We start from the raw sequence: 25208 nt of genomic DNA on the forward strand, positions 1-25208 counted from the left end.
CTTCTGAGAGGACACAGAAAAAGTTAATAGTGACTACTTATGGGGAAGTGGGGACAGAGGGAAACTTAATTTTCCACCTGATCTTTCTACATTATTTAAATTTGTCATTTCTAGGTATTACTGTAATGTTAGTAAACAAGTACGTTGCATAATCTCTTAATCAATTAAAAGTCTGTGGGGATAATATCCAATGCAGTAACCTTACAACAAAGCTACTAAGTTGTGCCAAAACACTATAGCTCAGTTTTGAATCATATTTCTGGTTACTCTACGTAATGGGTGTGTACACAAAGACAGGACTCCTGTGAAGGACAACTGGTTTACTATCTGCAGCAGGGATCCCCCACACTGAGCTGGTTGAGCAGGCAGAGAATTCAGAAAGCAACCAGGCGTGCTGACCCTCAGAAAGGCAAAATTAAAAGAAACCTAGCTTAGCCTGGAAGGCACTATTCCCAAGGGCCGAAATATGCTTCATTTACAGGGAGTTTCCCCTTCCCCTTTTGAATTTCAGTCTGAGCATGACATCAAGTAAGGCTGAGACTAGAGGGACACCAATGACACTAACCTAAATCAAAACTCTAAAAAGGTGTAGTAAAATGCATGAAAACCAAATCTGAGCAATGGCACTCTAGAATCCATATGCAGTACCAATGGAAAAAGGAGAGTGGAAAGAATGCAAAGTAAAATGTTACTTCTCTATTACATCTCTTTCCTCCTGCTGTTGCTCTGTATATCACATCTACACTAGACTGACTCCAGTGTTGACAAGCTAGGCAATATTTCTAAACTAGAGAACAAATACTAAATGCTTAGTATTTCCAATTTTAAGTCTAATTATACAAATGGTTAATAAGGATGCTATGATGCTTCCTATTGCTAGGTTTAAGGCCGCCTTTCATCCTCCTCGTAAATCCTCTAGAGAAAGAGCCCCAACCTTGGATTTATTATCAGTGAGAGTAACACAAATGTCAGATGCTAAATAATTCAGGTCCTGTCCACTAAGAAAGTGTTGTTTTACTTACAGCCTTAGGAGCCACATATCCACCAGGTGCCATGCCTATCCCCGTGGAGAGTTCAAATAGGTCATTCAGACCACTGCTGACCACAGCAGGAGTAGGTGAAGGAGCAAAGGTTGCAGGCACTGATGATGGGATGAAGGACTGTCCCACCTGCAGGGAATAAAAGGGAAGGGGAGCAGGGAGATCAGGAAGAATTCATTAATAGTCCTTAAAATGTTGCTATATATTTTAATAGTATTGATAAATCAATAAGAACACACCATAATTCCAATATTCTTAGGCGTTTAATTCGTATATTCTTTGTCCTTCAAATCATCATGGTTATTTTTCATCATTGAAAAGATACACACACTCTTTAGAAGTTCTATCAAGAGAGTCATCAGTAGGATCAGGAACACAGTGATCCAAAGTTTTTTATGTTTGTTTCCAATTTTAGCTTCCATGATTCTGTGCAAAAGGCCTACAGGTACCCTAATGAAGGGGGAATCTGTTTCTATAGGAAGAAGGAGAAGCATCCAACTTAGACAGCAGTTCCATTTCCACTTGGGCCCAGGCAAATCTTATTTCCGCATTTAGGCATAAATATCTAGTAGGAAACTCTCCTGGGGGAGATGGATACTCACACCCCCCTAACTCACGTACGAGGAGAGTCTCACTCTGAGTCCAGCTGACGCTCAAGCTCTTTCTAGACGACAGAAAAGAGTATTCTCTCGTCAAGATGGGAGGTTCCATTTCCTTTAGCCCTTTAATGTCAGGAAGACAAAGAACTCTGTAGACACCAGAGCGCCAATCCCTAAAGAGACCCCTACACCACATGTGGTGTATGGTCCCAAAGAATCCAAGTAACCCTACGCTACTTTCTACTCTTCATACACTGCTACAGAGGTTCTGGTGTACAGGGCTAGATAGCAGCAGTGGCTGGTCTGAGAACGTGTGCATAGGAAAGGCATCAAACAGGGGGCAGTGCATCCCACGGTGAAAAAAACCGATGGCACTTACTGCCGGACTTCCTCCAATGCCCCCGCCAAGGTCACTGCCAAGCTGAAAGAGAGAAAGGAGAGAGAGGAGAGAAAGGTAGAGTTCATTTAGCTAAGTACTAGATGCCCATACAGAATCTGTAAATTGCTCTACCAAGTTGCGGGGAATACATGCTATTCAACTTGACTCCCAAAGCCTAAAGAAATTCTAGATTGCAAAGAAATATAACCTAGGGGAACTGAGTAGGGGAAGTGATGGTGTGTGGGAGTTTTGAGAAAACGTGGAAAGAAGACGGAGCTGGGACATCTCAGGGATGTTTCAGATCCAATCTTTCCACTGGGGTACATAGGCACAAACCCAAACAGGATTTAAAGAGTTTACATATTCCAAGAAGCTATATCTCTAAGTCGTAATGTCCTGAATATGTTTTATTTTTTCTTTAAAAGGAAATTTAAGGGGGGGAAAAAAAAGAAAAACTAAAATATGTTTTGAACTACAAAACTTGCCGCCCCACTGAGTAAGTGGGAACCAAACCAGTAATGAGCTGCAATTTCAAGCTTCAAAAATTATAGCTTGAACAAGAGTGATTTTTAGAGTTTAGAACTCTCCTAAGAAAGCAAACGGCTGGGTTAGGAAGATATCCTATCTGGGTAGGAAATGCGAAGGCATGCAATTCCTCAAATCTCTCCCACAGTCAATACAGCTACGCAGAAATGCTGTGATTTATCTGGAGTAGATCATTTAAAAGGATGCTAACTATTGGAGAATTAGACTAATGCAATTAGCTAGGTGACAGGAAAATAATTCCACATGGTCTTACTTCTGCCTCTTTTTCCCGTCAGGGCTCTGATATAATTCACCCTGAATTCCAGGACAAAAGCATTAAAGAAGAACTGAAGCTGAAAATAGCTAGCATGAAGAAACATAAAACACACATATCCACAACTAATGGTGCTGTTCAGAAAGCAAACAATACGCTTTTGTACTACGATTCTATACTGCTACTTCCCTAGTTCTCACTGTGCATCTAACATTCCCCTCTGAATCACCAAATGCCTTGTATGCTTTACAAAACACTGTTTCCTTTATTGTCTGTCATTTAGTGGTAGAAACTTGGAGAGCTCTAGGCTGTGCTTGTGTTAAAAACAACAACAACAACAACTGTATTTGTCTTCAGGATTTGAGAGAGGGGATTTATTACCTTCTCAATGGACAGATAAATAAAACTGGGTTGCCAAAATCTCAAAAATAATATATATACTGAAAAATAATGGGACTTATTTCCACCACGACAGAACAAAAACCCCAGGCGTTTCATAACTGGCATGAATAAGCATGTTCTGCACTAAGCTACAGAACACTCCAAACCTCAAAGAACCAACATTTGCAAAGTCTGGTTCCTGAAGACTATTTACTGGTTGGACGTGGGGCGAGAAATCACAGGCATACAGATAAAAAGGTCATCACAACCAAGAATTCGAGTAACTGGAAAAGAATGACAGCAAACAGAAAAGATATTACACACCTACCTTCTCCCTGTTTCTAGAATAACACACATCCATAGCATGACATCTGAAAAGCATGAGATTCCTTTTATTCAAACACACACTCACATTTGCTGGACATAAGGTACTATGGGGACTATAAAGATGCCGGGCAATGAGGGAAAAACAATAGATGAACAAGATCCAGGCTTTGCAAACTGGCAAAAAAACAAAACACGAATGCAAAAACCATACAGAATGTACTAAAGCAAAAAAAGAAAGTTCTGAATAGAAGAGTCTCCTTTTGGCTGAAGGATAATGAAAAGAAGCTTCAAAGACATGGTAGTGTGAAATTATAGAATGCAAAAATGGGGGAGGTTATTTCTCAAATAGCCTGAACAAAGGTTAAGAAGTAGGAATAAAAGCATGATCAAGAAGGATGAGTAGGGACTTCCCTGGTGGTCCAGTGGCTAAGACTCCATGCTCCCAATGCAGGGGATCCAGGTTCGATCCCTGGTCAGGGACTAGATCCCGCATGCTGCAACTAAGAGTTTGCATGCCGCAACTAAAGATCTCGCACACCACAACTAAAAGATTCCCTCATGCCGCAACGAAGATCCCACATGCCACAACGAAGATCCCGCATGCGGCAATGAAGATCCTGTGTAGCCAAATAAATAAATAAATAAATAAATACTTTTTTAAAAAAAAAAAAGGAAGAAGGAGTAGTAGCCTAATTAGACTGGAGCACAGGGTAGATATGTGTTAAAAAAAAAGTCAAAGAAAATAAGTTTGCAAAGGCAAACTGATTACGGTTAAGTCTTTAGTTTTCAATTCCTCCATCACAAAAACCTGGAGGTTTCTTAGAGTAAGATTCAATCTTTCTAAGATTACTAATAACTACTTCAATTGTGTTCTATTAACTATGGTTTTCAACCTTAGACACACAATGGAATAAACCACCTGCGTGTGTATAACTGTGGGGAGGAGGGGGATTTTTAGAAGTACTGATGCCCGAGTCTCAATCCCAGCCATGGTGATTTAATTGTTCTGAGTTGTAGCCTGGACATCAGAATTTTAAAAAGCTGCCCTAGTGATTCTAATGTACAGACAAGGTTGAAAATCACTGCCTTAGAGAATTAACTATGATCTGGAATCAGACAAGAATATATGCTCAGGAATTACTTTGGCACTAACTCCTGAATTGAAAAGGAAGCTAGAACTTAAGAAGAAAGAAAACCCCATTTATTTATTTTTAATAAATAAATAAATAAATAAATAAATTTTTGGCTGCGTTGGGTCTTCGTTGTGGTGCGCAGGCTTCTCATTGTGGTGGCTCCTCTTGTTATGGAGCACGGGCTCTAGGCACACGGGCTCTAGACACACGGGCTTCAGTAGTTGTGGCTCACGGGCTCTAGAGCCCAGGCTCAGTAGTTGTGGTACATGGGCTTAGTTGCTCTGCGGTATGTGGGATCTTCCCAGGCCAGGGCTCGAACCTGTGTCCCCTGCATTGGCAGGAGGATTCTTAACCACTGTGCCACCAGGGAAGTCCAAGAAAAACCCTTTCTAAGGAAGGGTATGATGCAGAATGTCTCACTTGTCCTGATGCTGGTTTTGATTTAGTTTTATGACTTTCTGATGGGCTTACACATCCTCCCCCCAGCCACTCTCCTCCCTTCTGGCCTATGTCACAACTGAAGCTTGAAAGAGATGGAATTCTTTATGGGCCTTGTTGGCACTCGACGGCAAGAAAGAAAAAACACACTGAAAGAGAAATGACAGTATTATCAAATATGCTACATTCAATAAAAGGCACTGAGAAAAGGCACTCACTAGTGGTGTTATTTCCAAAGGAAATAAAGCCCATTTATAGCCCTTATTTTCTTAGATTTCATTCTTATTATACATGAGTATTATATGAATATTATCTTAGCTGGACAGGATCTAAATGTACTCCCACCCCCTCCCCCCCACCATGCTGCTTGTCAATTTTATTCAAAAACATGTAAGAGAAACTAAAAAGTAATTCTGATACTCCTTTGTTTATGTTCAGCTTATCAAATACAACTCAGCTGCAACCCACAATCAAGAACTCTTGATCTTACAGAGACAGAATCCAAAGGGTGTTAGAGACATGCAGCCAGAAATATAAAGGTTCACATAACTGTGCTATGTCCAGAGAGCAAAAGGAAAGGACAATTTCAATATGTTTTCTAACTAGCAGAACTATAGCTTACTCAGACTTTATTCAGCATCTTTCCTTTTGACTGAAAAGTTTCTAAGGGAGGTTATCATCTTCCTCTCTGAAAATATGACACAGGTGACAGCACAGTGTTGGGCAAGAGTAACTAACAGGGAGATGTCAGCAAGGATGGGAGCCAATTCCCCAGTAAGGGCCTCTCCTATCTACAGGGACAAGCAGGATGATGCAGGTATTAATCGAGGAGGGGGCGGGGAAGGCAAGAAAGCTTAACAAAACACAGCAATGTCGTTGTCATGTTGGCCTGAACTAGCCACTAACCATTTCAGTTCAGTTGCTGATACCATCTGGAGTCAGACAAGATTCATCTGTTTGGTAATACTTACTAATCAGGTAGGGTACAAAATCAGTCAAACTGGACTAGTAAAATTTCAGTGGTATCTATTATCCAGTAAGCTGGGAGAGGTGAGTGAAAAGTGCCAGAGGCATAAGGCATGGCTTTAATCTCAATCTTAGGTGTCAAAATACTGTGTACGTTTTAAGTGTCTTTTGGAGCTGTCCATTTCCCGTTAATCCCTGGACTGCCTTAATGAGGCCGCTATTTTCTCCACGAAGGAAATAATGTCAACTACAGACCAACTAAATCAGGATATAGGAAGATGAAGGAGAGGTGCCAATTTCAGGAAAAGAACACTTCAAATGCTGAAAACTGAGCAGAATTTTCCTACAGGTCCATAGCTGATACCCAAGTCTAAAATTTCTGCTAGTGGTAAAGATTCCCCAGCCCCCAATCTAAATCACATTAAACGGCACTAAGAATAACATTAACATTTCGCTACTGCCACAGAGTGGGTGCTTTATCATGCCTGAAGAAGTGCCGAAATAGGTTCAGTTCATGTTGAACTAGGGAGATGTGTCGCTGCACTGTTCATTCAGTAATTGGATGGAAAGTAGTGATTTCATGGTGACTTATTTTATGGGCTAAGGGAATTTCAGCACGGTTGCATGAGCTCTGCTGCAGAACCAGGTTGAGTCAAAAGTTTGAGAGCTGAGTCTGCATACCAAAAGGAAATACCTTCATCCAATGGCAACATGCTACAAAAGCAGAAGTACAGAGAAAGAACTCAAGACTGAGGTTCTGTAAGGGACCAAGTCTGCCTGACTCCAAGAAAAGGAAAAGCCTTGACATGGCCACCAAGCAGACCGAAAACAAAACAAGAACAACAACAACAAAAAACCCCACATGGGATTTCCCTGGTGGTGCAGTGGTTAAGAACCCGCCTGCCAATGCAGGGGACATGGGTTCAATCCCTGGTCCGGGAAGATCCCACATGCCACGGAGCAACTAAGCGCGTGTGCCACAACTACTGAGCCTGCGCTCTACAGCCCGCGAGCTACAACTACTGAGCCCAAGTGCCACAACTACTGAAGCCCGCACGCCTGGAGCCCGTGCTCCGCAACAAGAGAAGCCACCGCAGTGAAAAGCCCGTGTAGCACAACGAAGAGTAGCCCCCACTCGCCACAACTAGAGAAAGTCCCTGCGCAGCAACAAAGACCCAATGCAGCCAAAAATAAATAAACAAATAAAAATAAAATTAAATGCAAAAACCCAACCCCCCCACAAATGTTCACAATCACTGCTCTGGGTTAGCTAGCCCCTTTGAGGTCCATCTGACCAGTCTAAAATATACCTGTCTGCTTCTGAAACTGGAGCTGAGTATCTGAAGACATTCTCTTAATTAGAGGTGTAGATCTTAAGCTCACACATTTCTTTGCTCCTGTCTAGAATTATCACCTCCTTTATTTGACACTTTCCAGAACTGATTTAATTGAAGGGAGTCTAAGGAATGCTTTAGGTCATATAGCTCTGCTAGTTAGGAGTCAAAACAGAATGATGTAAAAATAGTACACAATGATTCCGATCACAAACAAAACTTATACCAAAATCCTACTGGTGTCAGAAACATCAGTCTGTGTTTTTCCTATTAGCTTTTAGATTTTAGAAGGCACACACTATCTTCTAGGTAAAAGTATGGTTTTCCAACTGCTGGGCTACAAATTTTAATTTAATCTTCAAAAAGCTATTTAGAAAAGCACCATAAAATATAACTAATCAAATTGGTGAAAAGAATAGGTAACCACGCAAAAGCTATTAGACAAACTCATGGTGAGAATAGACTTCATGTGGAATAGCATAAATGAGTTGAGATCATACAAAATCATCAGAAGACTCCTTAACTTGAAGGGAAAAAAGTCTTACATCAACGGAAAAATAGGGAGATATAATAGATTACTTCCTGAGATGGGACAGGGAATAGAATGTGACAGAAAGTCCTTAGAATGGCCACTGTTGGTCTCTTAGGTCAGATATAACTCAATGTTCAAGGCAGTAAAAATTCACAGGAGAAGCTCTGCATCCTGTCTCATTTTCCTTTGCAGTAATTACTACCTATGTACTTGTTTGTCATTCGTCTCCCCTCACTAGAATGTACGTTTGTAAGGACTCGCCACAACTATATTCCCAGTACATAGAATAGAGCCTGACAAGGAATAAGCACTCAAATATTTACTGAGTGAATGCATTTCCATATAAGCACCACTATGGCAGTATTATTTCTTGGGGAGACAATTTGGAAATGAATCATTTTATTGGTGAAAATTATCACAAAATGGACAGAAGGCTGACAAAACTGTTTCCCCAACTGACTTAAGAGCACCATATCTGCATCAACACTGCCAACACATATGAATACAACCAATTAGAGGAAAAAGTGACCCCACCCCCTCCGTTCCCACCCCAAGGCCAAAGATCTTTCTAGAAAGGAAATGTATTGTCTGAGTGGTTTTGATTGCCAGTTTTCAGCACAAGAATGTCCTGTGCATCATTTATTTGCCTTGAAAGTACTTGCTTTATATCACAATTCACCACCAAATAGATGGGAACACAGGATTTTGTGGCTCTACCTGAAAGCAATCTTATTCCTTTTGCTGCGAGACAGATGTGTAAACTTATCCAATCCCTCTCCTCATTAATGAATAAACTTCTAAAGTCTTTCTCAAACTTTCAGGTGCCTCCTAATGATAAGCTAGCCCAAACTCACACACAGGGCATCTGGGAGGTATAGCATGGAGAGGCCTAGGGCAAACAAGCCTTGTGTTTTATCTTAAACATTCATGCAATTTTACATTCTAAGCTGTAATACAGTGTGTTTACATTCCTTACCATCAAGTAAGACTGACACTGCAAGATGATGAACCAGGTTTATCCTGCAGCTTCAAATGCACCCTGTACTCTGCTGTGTACTCCAGAGACTGTGTACCCTAGTCTGAGAAGGACCAAAGTTAAGTGAGACTGAATTCTATTCTGGAAAATGACAATAACAAAAAAACTGGAGGAATCACAGGACAGTGGAAAAGTGCGTATAAACTTTAAAGTTTTGAAGAAGTCTGGGTTCAAAATCCTGACTCTGAGTCTTACTTGCTATGCAACCTTCAGTTTTTTTGTAAAATGGGACCCAATGCCAATTACCTTGCAGACTTATTTTGAGGATTAGGAATTATAAAAGTTCTAGCACAGAGACTGGCACAGAAATAGGCACTCAGTATTTGGTAATTATTCCCAACACTGCCTGAGGCCAGCCTTCACTAAATCTATGCATTGATAAAAAAGACAGTGGTTACAAGAGCCACTGAAGAATTTACCAGGCAAAATTAGGCTACAACTTACAAAACTGTCTTCACAAGACTACCAACTCTAAAAGTTAAGCTCTTAAATCACAGCAACTCTTTTCCAGAGGAAGAGATATGAAGATGCAAAACTAGTATGTACAATGGATTTCCCACGGGCTAAAAAAACCCTCAAAATCATTACTACAATAGTTCATGAGCTGAAATATCTGGAAGGTAAAAACCTGTAAGAAACAGGGTAGGAGGTTCTGAAAAACATACACTGGAGTCAGGAGAAGGCAGTTTCTCCTCTCTTCTACTCCATCCTAGCTGGGCACACTGAAGCACATATCTCTGGCAGGAAACCCTTCGTCAGCACACAGAAAGGGCACTCTGGATAATGCTTCCTTTCTATTCTTGATGCACAATAGCACCATTTTTCTAAATAGAATAATGCACAGCACCTTGGATAAACAGAAGGCCGTAATTTAGCCAAGGCCTGACAGTCTGTTGACAGTCTGAAAGTAATGGCAACAAATAACTGAGATTCAATTATTACTCTAGCGATCCTCAGCGATGTCAGACTCATTAGCAGATGGTATATCTTTATAACATGTATGCAAGATTTACATACTGCCTGCCGGGTCACCTCTCACACTACACCAAACCAGAAGGATCTGCACCACCGTCAGAAATGTCACACTACCCAAGATGAGCAGTTTCTTAGATTTGGTAGCAGGGGCGTAAAAAGACACCTGTACTGCTTCTAAAACAAAGAAACAAAAACCCCAATAACATTTAAATAGTATACTATATTGCTCGATACACAGATCAGAGTTTCATTACCCGAATTCATTCCACATCAAGGTGACAGTTAAGTTTACACTAACGGGAGAAGGAAACTATCTACATTTAGGCAAAAGAGAATACACTAAAGGGCAAGCAAAAACTAAGGAGGAAAGTGAAGAGTATGTAGGAAATCCATTTTGATTTGAGTTTTGTGATGAAGAAGCAACATTTTTACAAATCTGAAGCTCTGCCTACATCAGTGATTTTCAAAGGTACCTGTCTCCAAAAACAAACAAAAAACCAAACAACGAAAAACACCATCTAAGAGTCACCTGGGAATAGTGTGCACGTGTGTGTGTGTTTTTTACATCATAGCAATATACCTACTTCACTCTCTTTGGTTCAAGAATCACAGTTGTTATATATGAGTCACGATTATTGATGGAAGAAGGCTGGAGCCTTCAGGTAGCTTGTGACAAATAATAATAATGAATAAATAAATTGATAAGTATTTCCTGAATGACAGTTCTAGAAAAGTCACAACTCACTAAATCTCAAAACTTCACAAGTGCAATGATGAAAGAGGGCAAACAAGATCTAATGGGGAGGGTCACCAGGATGTGAAAATGGAAGAGTAATATTATCCTCGAGTGAATATCAAGTTTTAAAACAGAGGAACAGAAAATGGGTAGATAATCCAAAATACAAGACAATTTTCAGTCTCCAATTATGGAACATGAGCAAGGGTGAGAAGAACCCTGGGAATGAGCAACTAAATCTAGATCGGTCAAATTCAACTCTTGGCCAATTTCTGGTAGGCTGGATCACCTAACAGCAAACCACAACAGGAAAATGTCCTGGGGTCAGGGGGTGAGGGTGTGCAGGGGTAGGAGGCAGAACAAAGGTAAAGTCAGAGAGGTCTGTTTTGTAGGAGGTGCCAGGGGCTCACCAAAATATAATTCTTCTGTGGAAATCACTGCCTTGGTTTAAAGATCAATTTTGTAACATCTCTACCTAACTTCACCTGGAGCTTCATTTGGCTCAATATTCTCAGTCTTGCCTGCAAAATTAAAATAACTTCGATTTTTTAAAAAAAATACCAATGTCTAAGGTCCTGTCTCCCAGAAATTCCGTTTAATTGCTCTAGGGTTGGGTCCAAACGCTGACAATATATATTTTTAAATACCAATTATGCAGCTAGAGTGAGAACCACAAAGTTTGAAATAAAATGTTAGTAGCTGCCACGCTTCATTAGCAGCACACCACTGACCTCTACGGGTAAGGTTCTGTTAGAAACCAGTGATAAAAGCAGCAAAAACGCTGCTGGGAGCTGTTCTGAGATGAACACCACGTAACCTGAGTGCTGCTTGCCAGACAATCACATAACTCTAAGCCAGGCCATATTTTAAATGGGGACCTGGGTCAAATTCTACCACACCCAGCAACATTCTTCTTCCTAGAGAGTGAAAGACAGACCTTTAACAAAATAATTTCAAGAGTTTCTTGCCCTCTCTCAATCTGAGGCAGAGTAGGAGCCCCCTTTCCAGGAGTGTGTTTACTACTGAAGCCAAGAGAACAAGGCATCTGGGTTTACCAACAGCTATTCAAACACTAAAGTGAAGTGGTTCACAGTGATCACAGATACTCTATGTCTTTACTATGCAAAATGTGGTCTACAGACCTGGGTGTTTGTTAGAAATGCAAACTCCTAGGTCTCACCCCAGAGCAACAAGAATCTGTCTTGTTCAAGATCTCCAGTTGATTTATGTACACATTAGCTTGAGAAGCACTGCTGTAAGGCAACAATTCATTCAAGAAACAGCACTATCTGTATAGACTAAGTAAAAACTTTGAGAACGATTTTCCTCTTTAAATTAGATAATTTACGTAAGAACAATAAAAGCATTTTAAAACTGGCATAGACTACTGCTGCCACAGAAACTCGTCATTCACACAGCCAGATTTAGGCCTCTTCCTTGTGATATTCTCTTAAAAGGAATCTTGGTTCTTTGAGTGATATATATTTAACTACATACAGATCCAAAGCAAAAAGAAGGGCTTTTACTCCTCATTTTGATTTCTGGGACATATTTATATCACAGAATAAGCTGAAGAAACCTGCATGTAAACACTTTCTGGGGCTATAACGCCAATTATACCATTTTAAATCCCGAAGTCAGAATAAGCTAAAATTTAGAGTTACACAGAAACATTACTGGGCCTACCTAGCAAAGGCTGTATAATATTTTGAAATCCAATTATAAAAACAATTTATTCTCCACCCCAAAGAGAATATCCTTTGCAAAAAAAGAAAATGAAAAAAGGCCCATGTGTGACTTGGGCTACTACAGTCTGAGAAAGTTCTAATTGTTTTTCTATCTGATGTAAACTTGCCAGAATTCTGACACATGACTGGATTAGCTGTGTAAAATATAAGGAGAAAACTCACTAGTTTTAAGGGCCAGCAAGAGCTGATACAAAGCCAAATGGAAATAACATGTTTCTTTCCCTTCCATGCTAAAGTGGGTTAAGAAACAAGACGACAGAATCCTGGGCCAGTCAACATCAAAATATAGAGCCTCTTTCTCCCCTCCATCCTTCAAACTTAATTTCTTTGTCTTCTTAGGTTCAGCAAGTCCACTATGTCGTAAACCACTAGGGAAATAAGCAGGGTTGGTAAGGCATAACCGTGGGGAGGATGTAACATTTAACTTGTAGCTCATGTGTCAACAGAATAGGATGAGCTATTTCAGTGTTTATAAGGGATTTCTGAGAGTCTCCATGAATATTTCAATATTCATTTGTCAGTCTCCTGAGTCTATAAAGGAGGTTATACAGCAACGCAGGATATCACACGAGGAAGCTATTCAGTCAACTCTATTCATTAGAGATATGAAAATGAAAAGCAAATGCTTTTATTCCCAAGGAAGACAAAAGCAGTGCTCATTTGTGTCACCATTAGCTAGAGTCCAGAGCTTGGTCAGTGTATAGACTCTGGAAGCAGTGACTTCCATTAGTAAAATGCATCACCCACAAAGATATGACAGTAACCCTATCTCCTTAGGCTCTCTGTCAGCCAAAAGTAAATGTACCTGTACCAGCTGGCATAAATCCCAGACATAATACTGCTCGTAAAGTAGAAGAGAAAATGCCAGTGTATGAAGCAGAAAGTAAGGTCGTTTTGTTTATGTAATCTCTAAGACATATGTATTTTTGTATCTATGGCATTGCCTTCCAATTTCTGATGCTGGGAAATAAATCAGTTTGTTGGGCATATTTATAGTCATCAGGTTGATGAACAACTTATTTTCAAGTGTTCAGCTAAAAAAGCCCCTCTAATTCCACCACAGTTAAGTATCTAATTTGCAGGGAGCCGTGTGATGAGACCTGCTATTTTTCTGGCCTTCTCTACACAGATGGAAGGTCATCCTTAATATTTCTCATTTATCTTTTACAGCAACAGTAACTAATTGGCTTCCACTGGTGGCACATATTCACAGATACTCTGGACATTGGAGCCTTTTAGTATTAGAATCCTGGAAGCTAATTAAATTGGAAGTATGACAGGGTGGAGTGGGGGGGTGTGGATGGAAAAGGGGAAAAAAGAACCAATCAAGAAGTACTTCTCAACTATAAGTAAGATACATTTAAAATAAAAACACAAATGGCTCCAATGAACCTTTTGGAATTAGACAAGGCATAAGCCAACAAAATACAAAAAAGGCAAAAGTCTGAAAGCCTCAAAATAGGATGATCACTATGAGGTCATCTGAACGATGTTCAGGTCAGAAGGGGAACTACAGGGGCTATCCAGAGTTAAGCAGCAGGAGCAATAATAAGCTCTGGAAAGGTGACTAGGTTGGTTAAACATCAAAAGTTCCATTTAGAGGCAGGACAACAAAATAATCATGTACACTTGTAGACATATCCCATACCAATGATGAACAGTATCAATTACATCTCTAGAAAAAATAATCCTGTCCTTTATCAAAGGACATTGCTCTGCTCGTCAAGGAAAGGTCTCGTTCTAAAAAGCAGAATAATTTAAAGTTCTTCAGCATATCAAGAATTAAAAATAACCCCAGAAATTTAAAAATAAAAAGAATTTAAATATCCAAAAGAAAGAAGAAAGATGCTTACCAGACTATCTAGTCCTCCTCCCAAGAGATCCACTGCTCCCATCTGCATGGAGGATACCTGTGGCACATTGACTGGGGGACCAAGGTCAAGGTTTAAAAGATCCCCCAGAAGGTCACCTTGAGAGGGGATAACCTGAGGCTGTTCCAGGTTGGTGGCAGTGGTGGTGCCAACAGGGCTGTCACCCGCATCAGTGCTGCAAGTCACACACAGAAAGAGGGGAAAAGAGAAAAGTCAGTTTCACCCGGGACATAGTAACAAGGCAATGAGGTGAAGGTCAGATATACAAAAACAGGAGGGGGGAAAAACTCTTATACTATATAACTTCATCAGTCAATCAATTTTAATTGAGCACCTACTCTATAAGGGAGCACTGTAATGAGAACTCTGGGGAAATACATCTTTTTTTTTTTTAAAAAAAAAGGAAATATATTTCCTGTCCTCAAATAACTTACACTCAAACAAACAAAAAACCAGCATTCACAAAACAAGTGAAAAGCACACTCACTGTGTAAAAGCAGAAATGAGTATTGTGTGTCTGCACACTGACAGGATACAGATGAGAAGCAAAACAGAACCAGGTGGGGCTGATCCCAAAAGACTCTGAGAATGGTTTTATGGCTAGATTTTCAAAAACAGCGTAGTTATGAGGAACTACCAGGGAGAGACCTTCAGAAAAAGAAAGGATAGCTTGTGCAAAGGCACAGAAATGAACAATTTGACTTTAGGGGTGGTGAAAAAATTATACTGGCAGGAGCAGACACTGTAATTGGTAAGATTTGGGGGAAGTGAAGATGAGGGAAATACAACTCTGAAAACAGGTCTGGAGAGTTAATTTTTTATGATAGGCAATGTACAATCACTTTTATTTGATGAACAAAGAACTAAAATGAACATTTAGAGGAACATTACCCAAGCAGCTGTGTGTATAATGGACTGAAGTTGGGAGAATGGACATGAAGATGAGCTAAGAGTGACCTAAACCGTTACTGCCACAACACTGTAAAAATACAAACGAAGTGGTGAGTTCCAAGAGATGTTAAATGGACTAGGCAGGGGGAAATGATCTTAATAGATGGTGCTGGGTCAACTGAATAGCCGCATGGGACAAAAATGAGCCTTGACTCCTACACCTCACAACATAAACAAAAATTAGAGATAAATCAGACATAAACGTGAAGGGGAAAACCAAGAGGATTTCTATGACCTTGGAGAAGACAAAAGTTTCTACAAAAAGCTCTAACCAGGGCTTCCCTGGTGGCGCAGTGGTTGAGAGTCCGCCTGCCGATGCACAGGACATGGGTTCGTGCCCTGGTCCGGGAAGATCCCACATGCCGCAGAGCGGCTGGGCCCGTGAGCCATGGCCACTAAGCCCGCGCATCCGGAGCCTGTGCTCCGCAACTGGAGAGGCCACAACAGTGAGAGGCCCACGTACCGCAAAAAAAAAAAAAAAAAAAAAAGTTCTAACCATAAAAGAAAAAAAGTGATGAGCTGGATTTCACTAAAATTAAGAACATTTCTTCTTCAAATGACACCATTAAGAGAAAGTGAGAAAAGGTATTCTCCACAGACTGGGAGAAGTTTGCAAAATACCCATCTGACAAAATACCTGTATCCAAATTATATATAATTCCTACAAATCATTCAATCGTTACATAAAGAATTCCTACAAAGATGATAACTCATTAAAAAATAAGGAAAAGATCAGGCATGACACAAAAGAGGATATACTAGCAGTCTATAAACATGAAAAGGTACTTCCATCTTTACTCATCAGGAAAATGCAAATTAAAACTATAAGACACCACTACAAATCAACCAGAATGGCTAAAATTAAAATGATTGACAATACCAAGTGCTGCTAAGGATGTGGATCACCTAGAACTCTTATACATTTCTGGAAGGAGTGTGCACTGGTACAATCACTTGGGAAAACTGGCAGTATCTCCCATAGCTAAATATACATCTATTCTATAACCCAGCAATTCCACGAAGTGTATACACAAGAGAAATGAGTATATAGGTCTACCAACAGAAATATATACGAATATTCGCAGCAGCTTTCTCCATAAGAGCCCCAAACTGGAAACAACCCAAAGATACATCAACCGCAGATATAAATAAATTGTGGCATATGCAGCAATGGGATACTATGCACTAATAAATAGGAACACGCAACTGATAACATGGCATTAGAGTAATCTCAGATATTATACTGTGCAAAAAAGCTAGAAACAGAAGAGCAAATGCTGTATGGTTCCATTTACATGATGTTCAGAAGAGGCAAAACTAATCTACAGTGATAGAAATCAAAACAGTGGTTATCTCTGGAGGGTGGATATAACAGCAAAATGGCATGAGGAGTCTTCTGGGGTGCTGGAAATATCCTATATCTGATCAGAGTGGCAGTTATATGAGCGCATGCACACGTAAAAATCTATTGAGCTATACACTAAAGATTAGTGCACTAATACTAAGATTATTATAAATGACATATTCATTTAAAAAGTGAAAAAAAACAATGAAAATTTCAGGCTCAGATGGCTTCACTGTGAATTATTCCAAACATTTAAGCAAAAAGTAAAACCAGGGCTTCCCTGGTGGCGCAGTGGTTGAGAGTCTGCCTGCCGATGCAGGGGACACAGGTTCGTGCCCCGGTCTGGGAAGATCCCACATGCTGTGGAGAGGCTGGGCCCGTAAGTCATGGCCGCTGAGCCTGCGCGTCCAGAGCCTGTGCTCCGCAACGGGAGAGGCCACAACAGTGAGAGGCCCACGTACCGCCAAAAAAAAAAAAAAAGTAAAACCAATCTTAGATAAACTTTAAAGTAGAATAGAGAATGACAATTGAAAAAATCTGAAAGTATTTCAGTTTTATTGAATGTGAAGGAATTACCCCTAATTTTGGCTTGATAATATATTGTGATTTTTTTTTAAGTCCTTATCTTTGAGAGATACCAAGTTAAGTACTCATTGGTGAAGTGATATGAGGTCTGGAATTTAATTTAAAATACTCCAGCTCCCTCAAAAAAAAAATGTGTGGGGGTGATAAATGAAACAAGATTGGCAAAATACTGATGACTGTTGAAACTGAGTGATGAGTAAACGTGTTTGTTATACCATTCTATCTTGTATGTTTCCTAAGATTTATATAATTTTTTAAAAACTAAACAACGACTATAAAAATTCCATTAATAAACAAATGCTTTCTTAAAAAACGAAAACCCTACGTAGGTTCTGACAACACTTGAACAAAGAAGAATGAAGAATCAAACTCAGAAAAAACAAAAATGAAGAAGTGAAAGACTAGTGTTGCTCCTTATAAGAGGAATCTGGAGGGATGATGGGGAAAATAATATGCTGCTTCCAGTTCTGTTAAGTTTCAAGTGAGAAAAACAAGTAGGGAAGACCAACAGACAGCTAAGGAAAAGGGACTGGCAGTCAGAGTTACAGAAGTAAACTTGGGAAGAAATTCACACACATGCCTCAGGTGACATGAGCAGAGTAACTCGGGGGTGCTGTGCTAAGAGCAGGGCGTCTTTAACAGAATATATCAGTGGTAACTGCCTAAGGGAATACATAGAGAAGGTTCAGAATGAGCCTTGTGATACAACCAGAGAAGAGAAGGAACACAAAACTGCAAAGATTAAAAAACAATTTAAAAAAAAGAGGGCTTAGGAGGAAAAAGTGTCAAGGAAGCCAAAAGGAGACCTATCTAGATTGGGGAGAGGGTGGGTACAAATAAAGCCAAAAATTAATAAGGAAGTCAAAAGGGGAAACAATTTCATATACACCTAGCAAGAAATATATGAAATCTCCATAAGGGGTATCCTCTGCCCGTGAAATTCTATCATCTCTCAACATGTACCGTTCGGGAAATGTGACAAAACACATGGATTTATCAGCACCTTTAAATAGAAGGCAGAAAAGGCACATATTTTCCTCCACTCTAATAGACAGGTAAGAGTATTATGAGAAGACAAAAGTGAGTTAGATGAAAAGAAATAAATGATCTTACAGTTTCTACAAATTAAGAACATGATAAATCGTTATTATGTATTTTTTCTAAACTGAAGACACAAGAAAATAACATGAAAATCTTTCCCCATTGTGAAGGCATGGGAAATAACTGCATAAAACTGTCATCCAAGCAGTATTTTTAAAAGGTGAGATATTTCCAAGTTAGACGACTATTTACCATCTCATGCCCACAGAGCAGCTGACAAGTATAGTAAGCAATACTCAACTAAAAGGCACTTTTCCCTTTCCCAAGTGATTTTAAAAGACCTCATGAAGTAAAGCATTTTTAAGCCTCTAAGGTTTTATGGTGCAAACGTATTTCATGTCAGAGGCATATCACTTATTACCCTTAGGACGCAGAAGCTAGGTGATGTCAGTACTCTTACAGACATGCCATTTGCAGCAACATACCCATATTTATTTCAAAGGGGATTTTTCTGCACTTGTGTTTCTTTTTTAAAAACAGGGCTTCCCTGGTGGCGCAGTGGTTGAGAGTCCGCCTGCCGATGCAGGGGACACGGGTTCGTGCCCTGGTCTGGGAAGATCCCACGTGCCGCGAAGTGGCTGGACCCGTGAGCCATGGCCGCTGAGCCTGCGCGTCCGGAGCCTGTGCTCCGCAACGGGAGAGGCCACAGCAGTGAGAGGCCCGCGTAGCGCAAAAAAACAAAACAAAAACACAAAACAAGCACAAATGGACAAAAAAGTCATCCAAAAAGAAACCACATAAGGAATTGTGAAGGTAACAAATTGAAGGCTATTAATCTGATAAAGACCTTATGTAAAAGACTGTGCTTCTTTTTACATATTGGTTCTCTCTTTGTGTTCTAGGAAGAGGTGTTTTTGTTTGTTGATTTGTTTCACTTTCCCCATCCCATTTGAGGGTCAAAGTTATCAGGAGAAAGGTAATTTAAATGGCAAACAACAGAAAGTCCATATCTATTTATCAAAACTTGAAGCACAGACTGGGAGATGTACTTAGAAGTTAAATGGTCATATCTAGTGAATGTTAAATATGCTTGCCCACGAGGTCAAACACCCTGTAACGAGGCCTGATCCTCATGAAACCACAAGTTTCCTTTGGGTGAAAATCACAGCACTGCCCTAAAACCAAAGATTCAACGCAAGGGCTAATGAAAGATTAATAATCATTTTCTTGGGTACTGCCCTTTTCTTTTTGTTTATCTGTGCCCATAGTCTGTCAAAACAGAGCTACAGTATTGTAAACGTTGACTACACTAATTTGTAAAGCAATAAATCCTACACTCTGGCTATTCATGAACCACTGAAACAGCAATATATATTACACAATATGAGACACTCAGATACGGTGCAAGTGCAGATACTCTAACCACTCAGAGATCAAATTCTACTTAGATTTGAGGTTTATTATAATTAATGAAGGGAGATTCTGAAAAGATTCCAAGATACCCATTATAAGAGTTTATTAGAGTACTGCCACTCCCAAATTAAAATTTTAGGGTTATCTACAAAGCAAGAGTTCCATGTTACCTGACAGTCTGTTCATAATAGCATTTCCTTACTGATATGGAGCAATTTATTTTGGTAAAAAAGGTACAGGCAACTGAACAACTATGTCTACGCAGAACCTAGGCTGCTCTTATAAAACAATCCTGCAAACATTATTTCATTAACAGCTAGCTTTACAGCATAAGAGAAGCAGTGTCTGCTAACTTCATCCATAAGCTTGAACCAAAGTTACAGTAAAGGATAAAAATAGCTAAATGTATACATGGGCGGACCTCATTTTATTGCACTTTGCAGATATTGCAGTCTTTACAAATTCAAAGTTTGTAGCAACCCTGCATTGTCAGATGATGATAAGCATTTTTTAGCAATACAGTATTTTTTTTTTTTTTTTTTTTTTTTTTTTTGCGGTACGCGGGCCTCTCACTGTTGTGGCTTCTCCCATTGCGGAGCATAGGCTCCGGACGCGCAGGCTCAGCGGCCATGGCTCACGGGCCCAGCCGCTCCGCGGCATGTGGGATCCTCCCAGACCAGGGCACGAACCCGTGTCCCCTGCATCGGCAGGCGGACTCTCAACCACTGCACCACCAGGGAAGCCCCAGCAATACAGTATTTTTAAATTAAGGTATGTAGACTATTTTTTTAGACATAATACTATTGCACATTTAATAGACTACAGTATAGTATAGACATAACTTTTATATGCACTGAAAACACAACAACAAAAGAATTCATGACACTTCATCGCAGTGGTCTGGAACTGAAGTGCACTATCTCTGTGGTACGCCTGTACAGGCTTTTTACCAAGTTTTCAACTCTGGGAAAATTTCTAGCCTCATCTTTCTGGAAACTTTAGCAACTTTCAAACTTTATCCATTTAGAAAATCTTCACCACAATTTTCTAAAGGCACAACCTTACCTACCCTGAGATTAGAACACAGAGGGGCCTTTTAACCCATTGTTTGTGTGTGGTCACTAGTATTCAGATGAAGCCTCCAGGGCAGTAGAGTAGGTTTGCCAAATGCATAGCAAATTTTTCTAGGCTATAAAAGCTTGAGGAAGACCAACTTCGTCTAAACAGAGAATCACTTCTCACTCAAACCTAGTTTACCTGCTTACCTCCCATGATGTACTGGCAAGTGTTTGCGATGGATTCCATGACTTCCTTCCACAAAAGCATTGGGCGGCTTATGGTACACTGAGGCCAAAGAACCAATGTGGCAGATGAGCTCATCCAACAGAGTTGGCTCAATAAGATCTGTCTCCTCAGAGATCAGTGGCTTCTCGGACAAGACTACTTCTTTGGCTGTGACAGGATCAGTTGAGAGAAGGCGCCAATAAATATAGCCCCGGTCTCGAAGGTCAGGATTATCAGAATCCTAATGAAAAGACAATGGCAAGAAGGTTTAAATGTAACCTTTCTCCATACAGAAAGCCAAACTGCTGGATTTATTATCAAGGCAATGCTGAAGTGATTTACACAGAGCTGGCCGTTAAGAAGATATTTAGACTCAATATATTGTTAATAGTCATAATTCTATAATCTCTAATGTTTCCAAGAATTTAAATATAAATTGAAGTGGGTTAGTTCTAAGACTCAAATTCAAAATGAAGTTGGGAAAAGGAAAATAAATTTTAAGCCAGTAAAAATCAACTGCTTACGATGGCCTCAGGACATAAAAATAATGTTTTTAACTGCTTTAATATTAGCAGGATTATTCATGAAACACATCTTAAATATATTTCACTCATACCTTCTTTCTTCATTCAAATATTTATTAAGTATCTCCTATGGAGACACTAGCTAGGCCCTGGATATAAAGAGACAACAACACAGTGCCTGACTTCAATGAGCTCAAAGAATATTAATTATTACAATATAGTATGAGAGGTACTATTACCTAAAAAATAAAAAAAAACTGTTCAAGAGAGAACATAACTAAGTGCTTCTAAAAGGGGTGACACTTGAATTTAGTGGTCTCATTTTTTTTTTGTGGCTGTTTAAAAATAATTTTATACGTGGTCATGGCTAAGAAAAATTTATTATCAATGACACATCACAATTTAGAAATGTATAATATAAAAATAAGTCTCTCCCATCATCCAACCCTACCCCACCTTAACTCCCCATCCCCAAAATAGCCATATTAACAGTGCACTATATATCTTACCAGAGAGCTCCCACACATATATATTTATTTTATACAAAACCAGTTTCATAGTATGTATACTGCTCCTCAAGCTGCTTTCCATATTGGCACATACAGCTGCCATTTTCCACTGTATATGCAGCACTGCATCATTATTTACTAGTGTCCTATTGATGAACATTTAGGCTGTTGCCTCTTTCTCCCTCCTTCCTACTATTTATTTTTGCAATCATTACAAAGTGGCAATAAATATCCTGGTATCCACCTCTCAGAATGTCTGTATAGTGGCATTCATTTACGCATGAATTGTTCCAGTGGTATCATGTTATTAAAGGCAACAATCAGTCCCATTTCAATTTCTGTATTTAAAACACATACAAAAATATTTTCTTTAAACTAGGCCAGGGTTTTTCCCATGAGTTTCTACATAAGCAGATGAACTGGTTTATAATTTAGCCATTTAAGGCACGTATCATTCAGCTCAATACCGGAAGTGACCCTGATGGTTTTATATATATTTTCTTAATCATGTATATTTAATTTGCACTCAAAATGGAGTGCTGGTTAAAAACAAAAAAGTATAAAGAACACTGAGATACAAGTTAATACAGTATAAAAAGGGTAAATTTTACCTCAAGATAATCTTTATCACATTCATAGGTTGCATTATTCTAATAGAAATGCACATATACATGTATTATTCATATCAAAATGTTTGTAGTATTTGAAATGCCAGGGTTAAAAAAAGGAAACAGTGATACTATCCAATCTAAATGAGTTTGTTTTGTTGCTTGCTGGGAGGGGGGCTAATTTGCTCCTGAGGAAGTGTTTATAAATAGCAGCCTGAAACCTCCTCACTTGGATTTTCATTTGGAAACAAAGCGTGAATATTATGAAACATAAACAAGTTGAGTTTTTAAAAGAGCAGAATACAAGTTTCTCCAAGTATCACATTAGGAAAGCAATCCCCTGCCCAGCTTTTATTGCTATTTAAATTAAAAGTTATATGTTAATCTGTATATTCAGTCCCCAAAGCATGTCATCTAAAATTTGTAGACTATGCTTTTTATTACACAATGAACACTACACATCACTTAACTGGGAAAACTTAATTTGCCTTTATATAGTAGTAAAGTTGTTAAACATATTAAAATAAACTACATAATACAGCTTAATAATATACTTATCAAAATATTTTTTTTTTTACTTTAAACTATTTCTCTCATATAGCTGGTACATATTTAACCAAATGGCCAAAAAAAAAAGATTCCTGTGGGGATTCACAAAATATATACTTCCGTGAAAATAGCTTGAGTCCCCCCACAAATTCAAAACACTGCAACAGGACAAACTTCTGAAGATAGAATCACTGGATCAAAGGGTATACGTACTGTAAATCTTAACATTGACTTAAAAATTTAGTCCTATGAGAAATGAGAAAATGCGTGCAAATTTTCCAGGACTAGAAGTGAAGAGTGGGCAAGGATCTCCACTGTCCAAACTCAGTTATCCTGAGGGGTGATCTGTTAGGACTACTATCAGCTGGCCTTCACTGCCTCACTAATTCACATGGAGACCACGATAAATCAGGCCCAGTCAAGGCTAATGACAAGAAAATAGAAACTTTTTATGATTTTAAGGTGCCATTATGTGTTTGGTGACTCAGAAAATTTGGTTTCGGATCTACTGTACTGCTAGTCTGATAGGCTCCCATAAGGATCTCGAGAAAATAGTGTATTTTCCAAAATTTGAGAGCTTCCAAAACAATTCTTACCAAGCAAGCTCTGAAACAGTAATTCTTAAACTATAATGTGCATCAACATTTTAACACACCAGGAAAGCCACTGAAAGTGCAGATTCCAGAGTTTCTGATTCATTATGTCAGAAGTGGGGCCCAGGAACTTTTATTTTTAACAAGCAGCACAGGTGATTTTGATGATGACGGTCTCTAGTTCACAGACGGAAAAACTAAGGTGAAGACTTCTTTTCCATGTACTAAAAATAGTAATTACTAAAGTTTGGACACTTCTATGAGTATTCTTTACTAATTCCTCTAAAACTATCAAAGCGAAAAGACAAATCTTTGAAATAAAGCCATGGATTCAAGGGTTGGTTTTCTTTTCCCCTAATTACATATATATATATATATATATATATATACACACACACACACACACACACACATACATATATATATATATACACACATATATATATAGTTTTTTTTTTCCTAACCTGTTGACTTCTGTCATTTAACTGGGGTGTTTAGACAACGTTTAATGTACTTATTGATATGGTTAGGTTTGGAACTGTTGTCATTTCTTTTTTGTCTTATTTGTTCTCTGCTCCCCTTTTATTCTTTTTTCTTTATTGTTGTTGTTTTTATAAATTTATTTATTTTTTGGTGCATTGGGTGTTCGTTGTTGGGTCTTCATTGCTGCGCGTGGGCTTTCTCTAGTTGCCGCGAGCAGGGGCTACTCTTCGTTGCGGTGCGCAGGCTTCTCATTGCGGTGGCTTCTCCCGTTGCAGAGCTTGGGCTCTAGGCGCATGGGCTTCAGTAGTTGTGGCACGTGGGCTCAGCAGTTGTGGCCCACGGGCTCCAGAGCACAGGTTCAGCAGTTGTGGCGCATGGGCTTCGTTGCTCCGCGGCATGTGGGATCCTCGCTCGAACCCGTGTGCCCTGCATTGGCAGGCGGACTCTCAACCACTGCACCACCAGGAAGTCCCATAACATTTCTAATCATACCACCATTTTATTTAAAATTAGAAGCACAAAGATTTCACATATACTTCACTGAATTCTCAGCATAGATAAACAATAGGATTAAGTCTACTATAAAGACAGAACAGTAGTATGACAGAGAAATTTGCCCAGTCACGTCCTGAACCAGGGGATGTAGCAGAAACAGAACCCCACCACCCAATTCAAATTAATGTAACTCAGCAGATCATGCTGCCCTCAACTTAAAAATTCATGGCTGGTAACGTAAATATTAAATTAGGTTCTTATTTCACGAACTTGAGAAAAAAATTCCAGAGGAAAATTCCAGTGGAAAAGACTTATATAAATGTGCTTATTCTATTATGCTAATGCCTCAGATTTCATTAACTGGACAGAAAAGGCAAGCCTAGAGAAACTGTTTATTATTTATAGCCAAATATGAAATAATCATCCACAATAATCTTAAAACCTCTAAGTTCACTTATTTATACTGGCTTATGCACAACAATGCTTCAGGCAGGGAAGACAGGAAATGAGTATTCTCAAAAGTCATTCTTAACT

The 25208-nt window shown here is 39.3% G+C and overlaps 1 protein-coding gene across 5 annotated transcripts in view; it reads right to left on the reverse strand.

The window, feature by feature from the left end:
• AP2B1 (adaptor related protein complex 2 subunit beta 1) overlaps positions 1-25208 on the reverse strand; it is a 122632-nt gene that overhangs the window by 43392 nt on the left and 54032 nt on the right. For 4 of the 5 annotated variants that reach the window (XM_079904146.1, XM_079904149.1, XM_079904147.1 and 1 more), the window contains 4 exons: positions 20895-21154; positions 14277-14469; positions 2019-2060; positions 1023-1169 (listed from right to left, as the gene is read on the reverse strand). In XM_079904146.1, the coding sequence (XP_079760272.1) occupies positions 1023-1169; positions 2019-2060; positions 14277-14469; positions 20895-21154 (642 nt within the window). The remainder of the gene's footprint in view (positions 1-1022; positions 1170-2018; positions 2061-14276; positions 14470-20894; positions 21155-25208) is intronic. The other variant, XM_079904150.1, reaches the window with a different exon arrangement.

The sequence above is a fragment of the Stenella coeruleoalba genome (genome assembly GCF_951394435.1).
Source record: "Stenella coeruleoalba genome assembly, chromosome: 19".
In the NCBI taxonomy this organism is placed as follows: domain Eukaryota; kingdom Metazoa; phylum Chordata; class Mammalia; order Artiodactyla; family Delphinidae; genus Stenella; species Stenella coeruleoalba.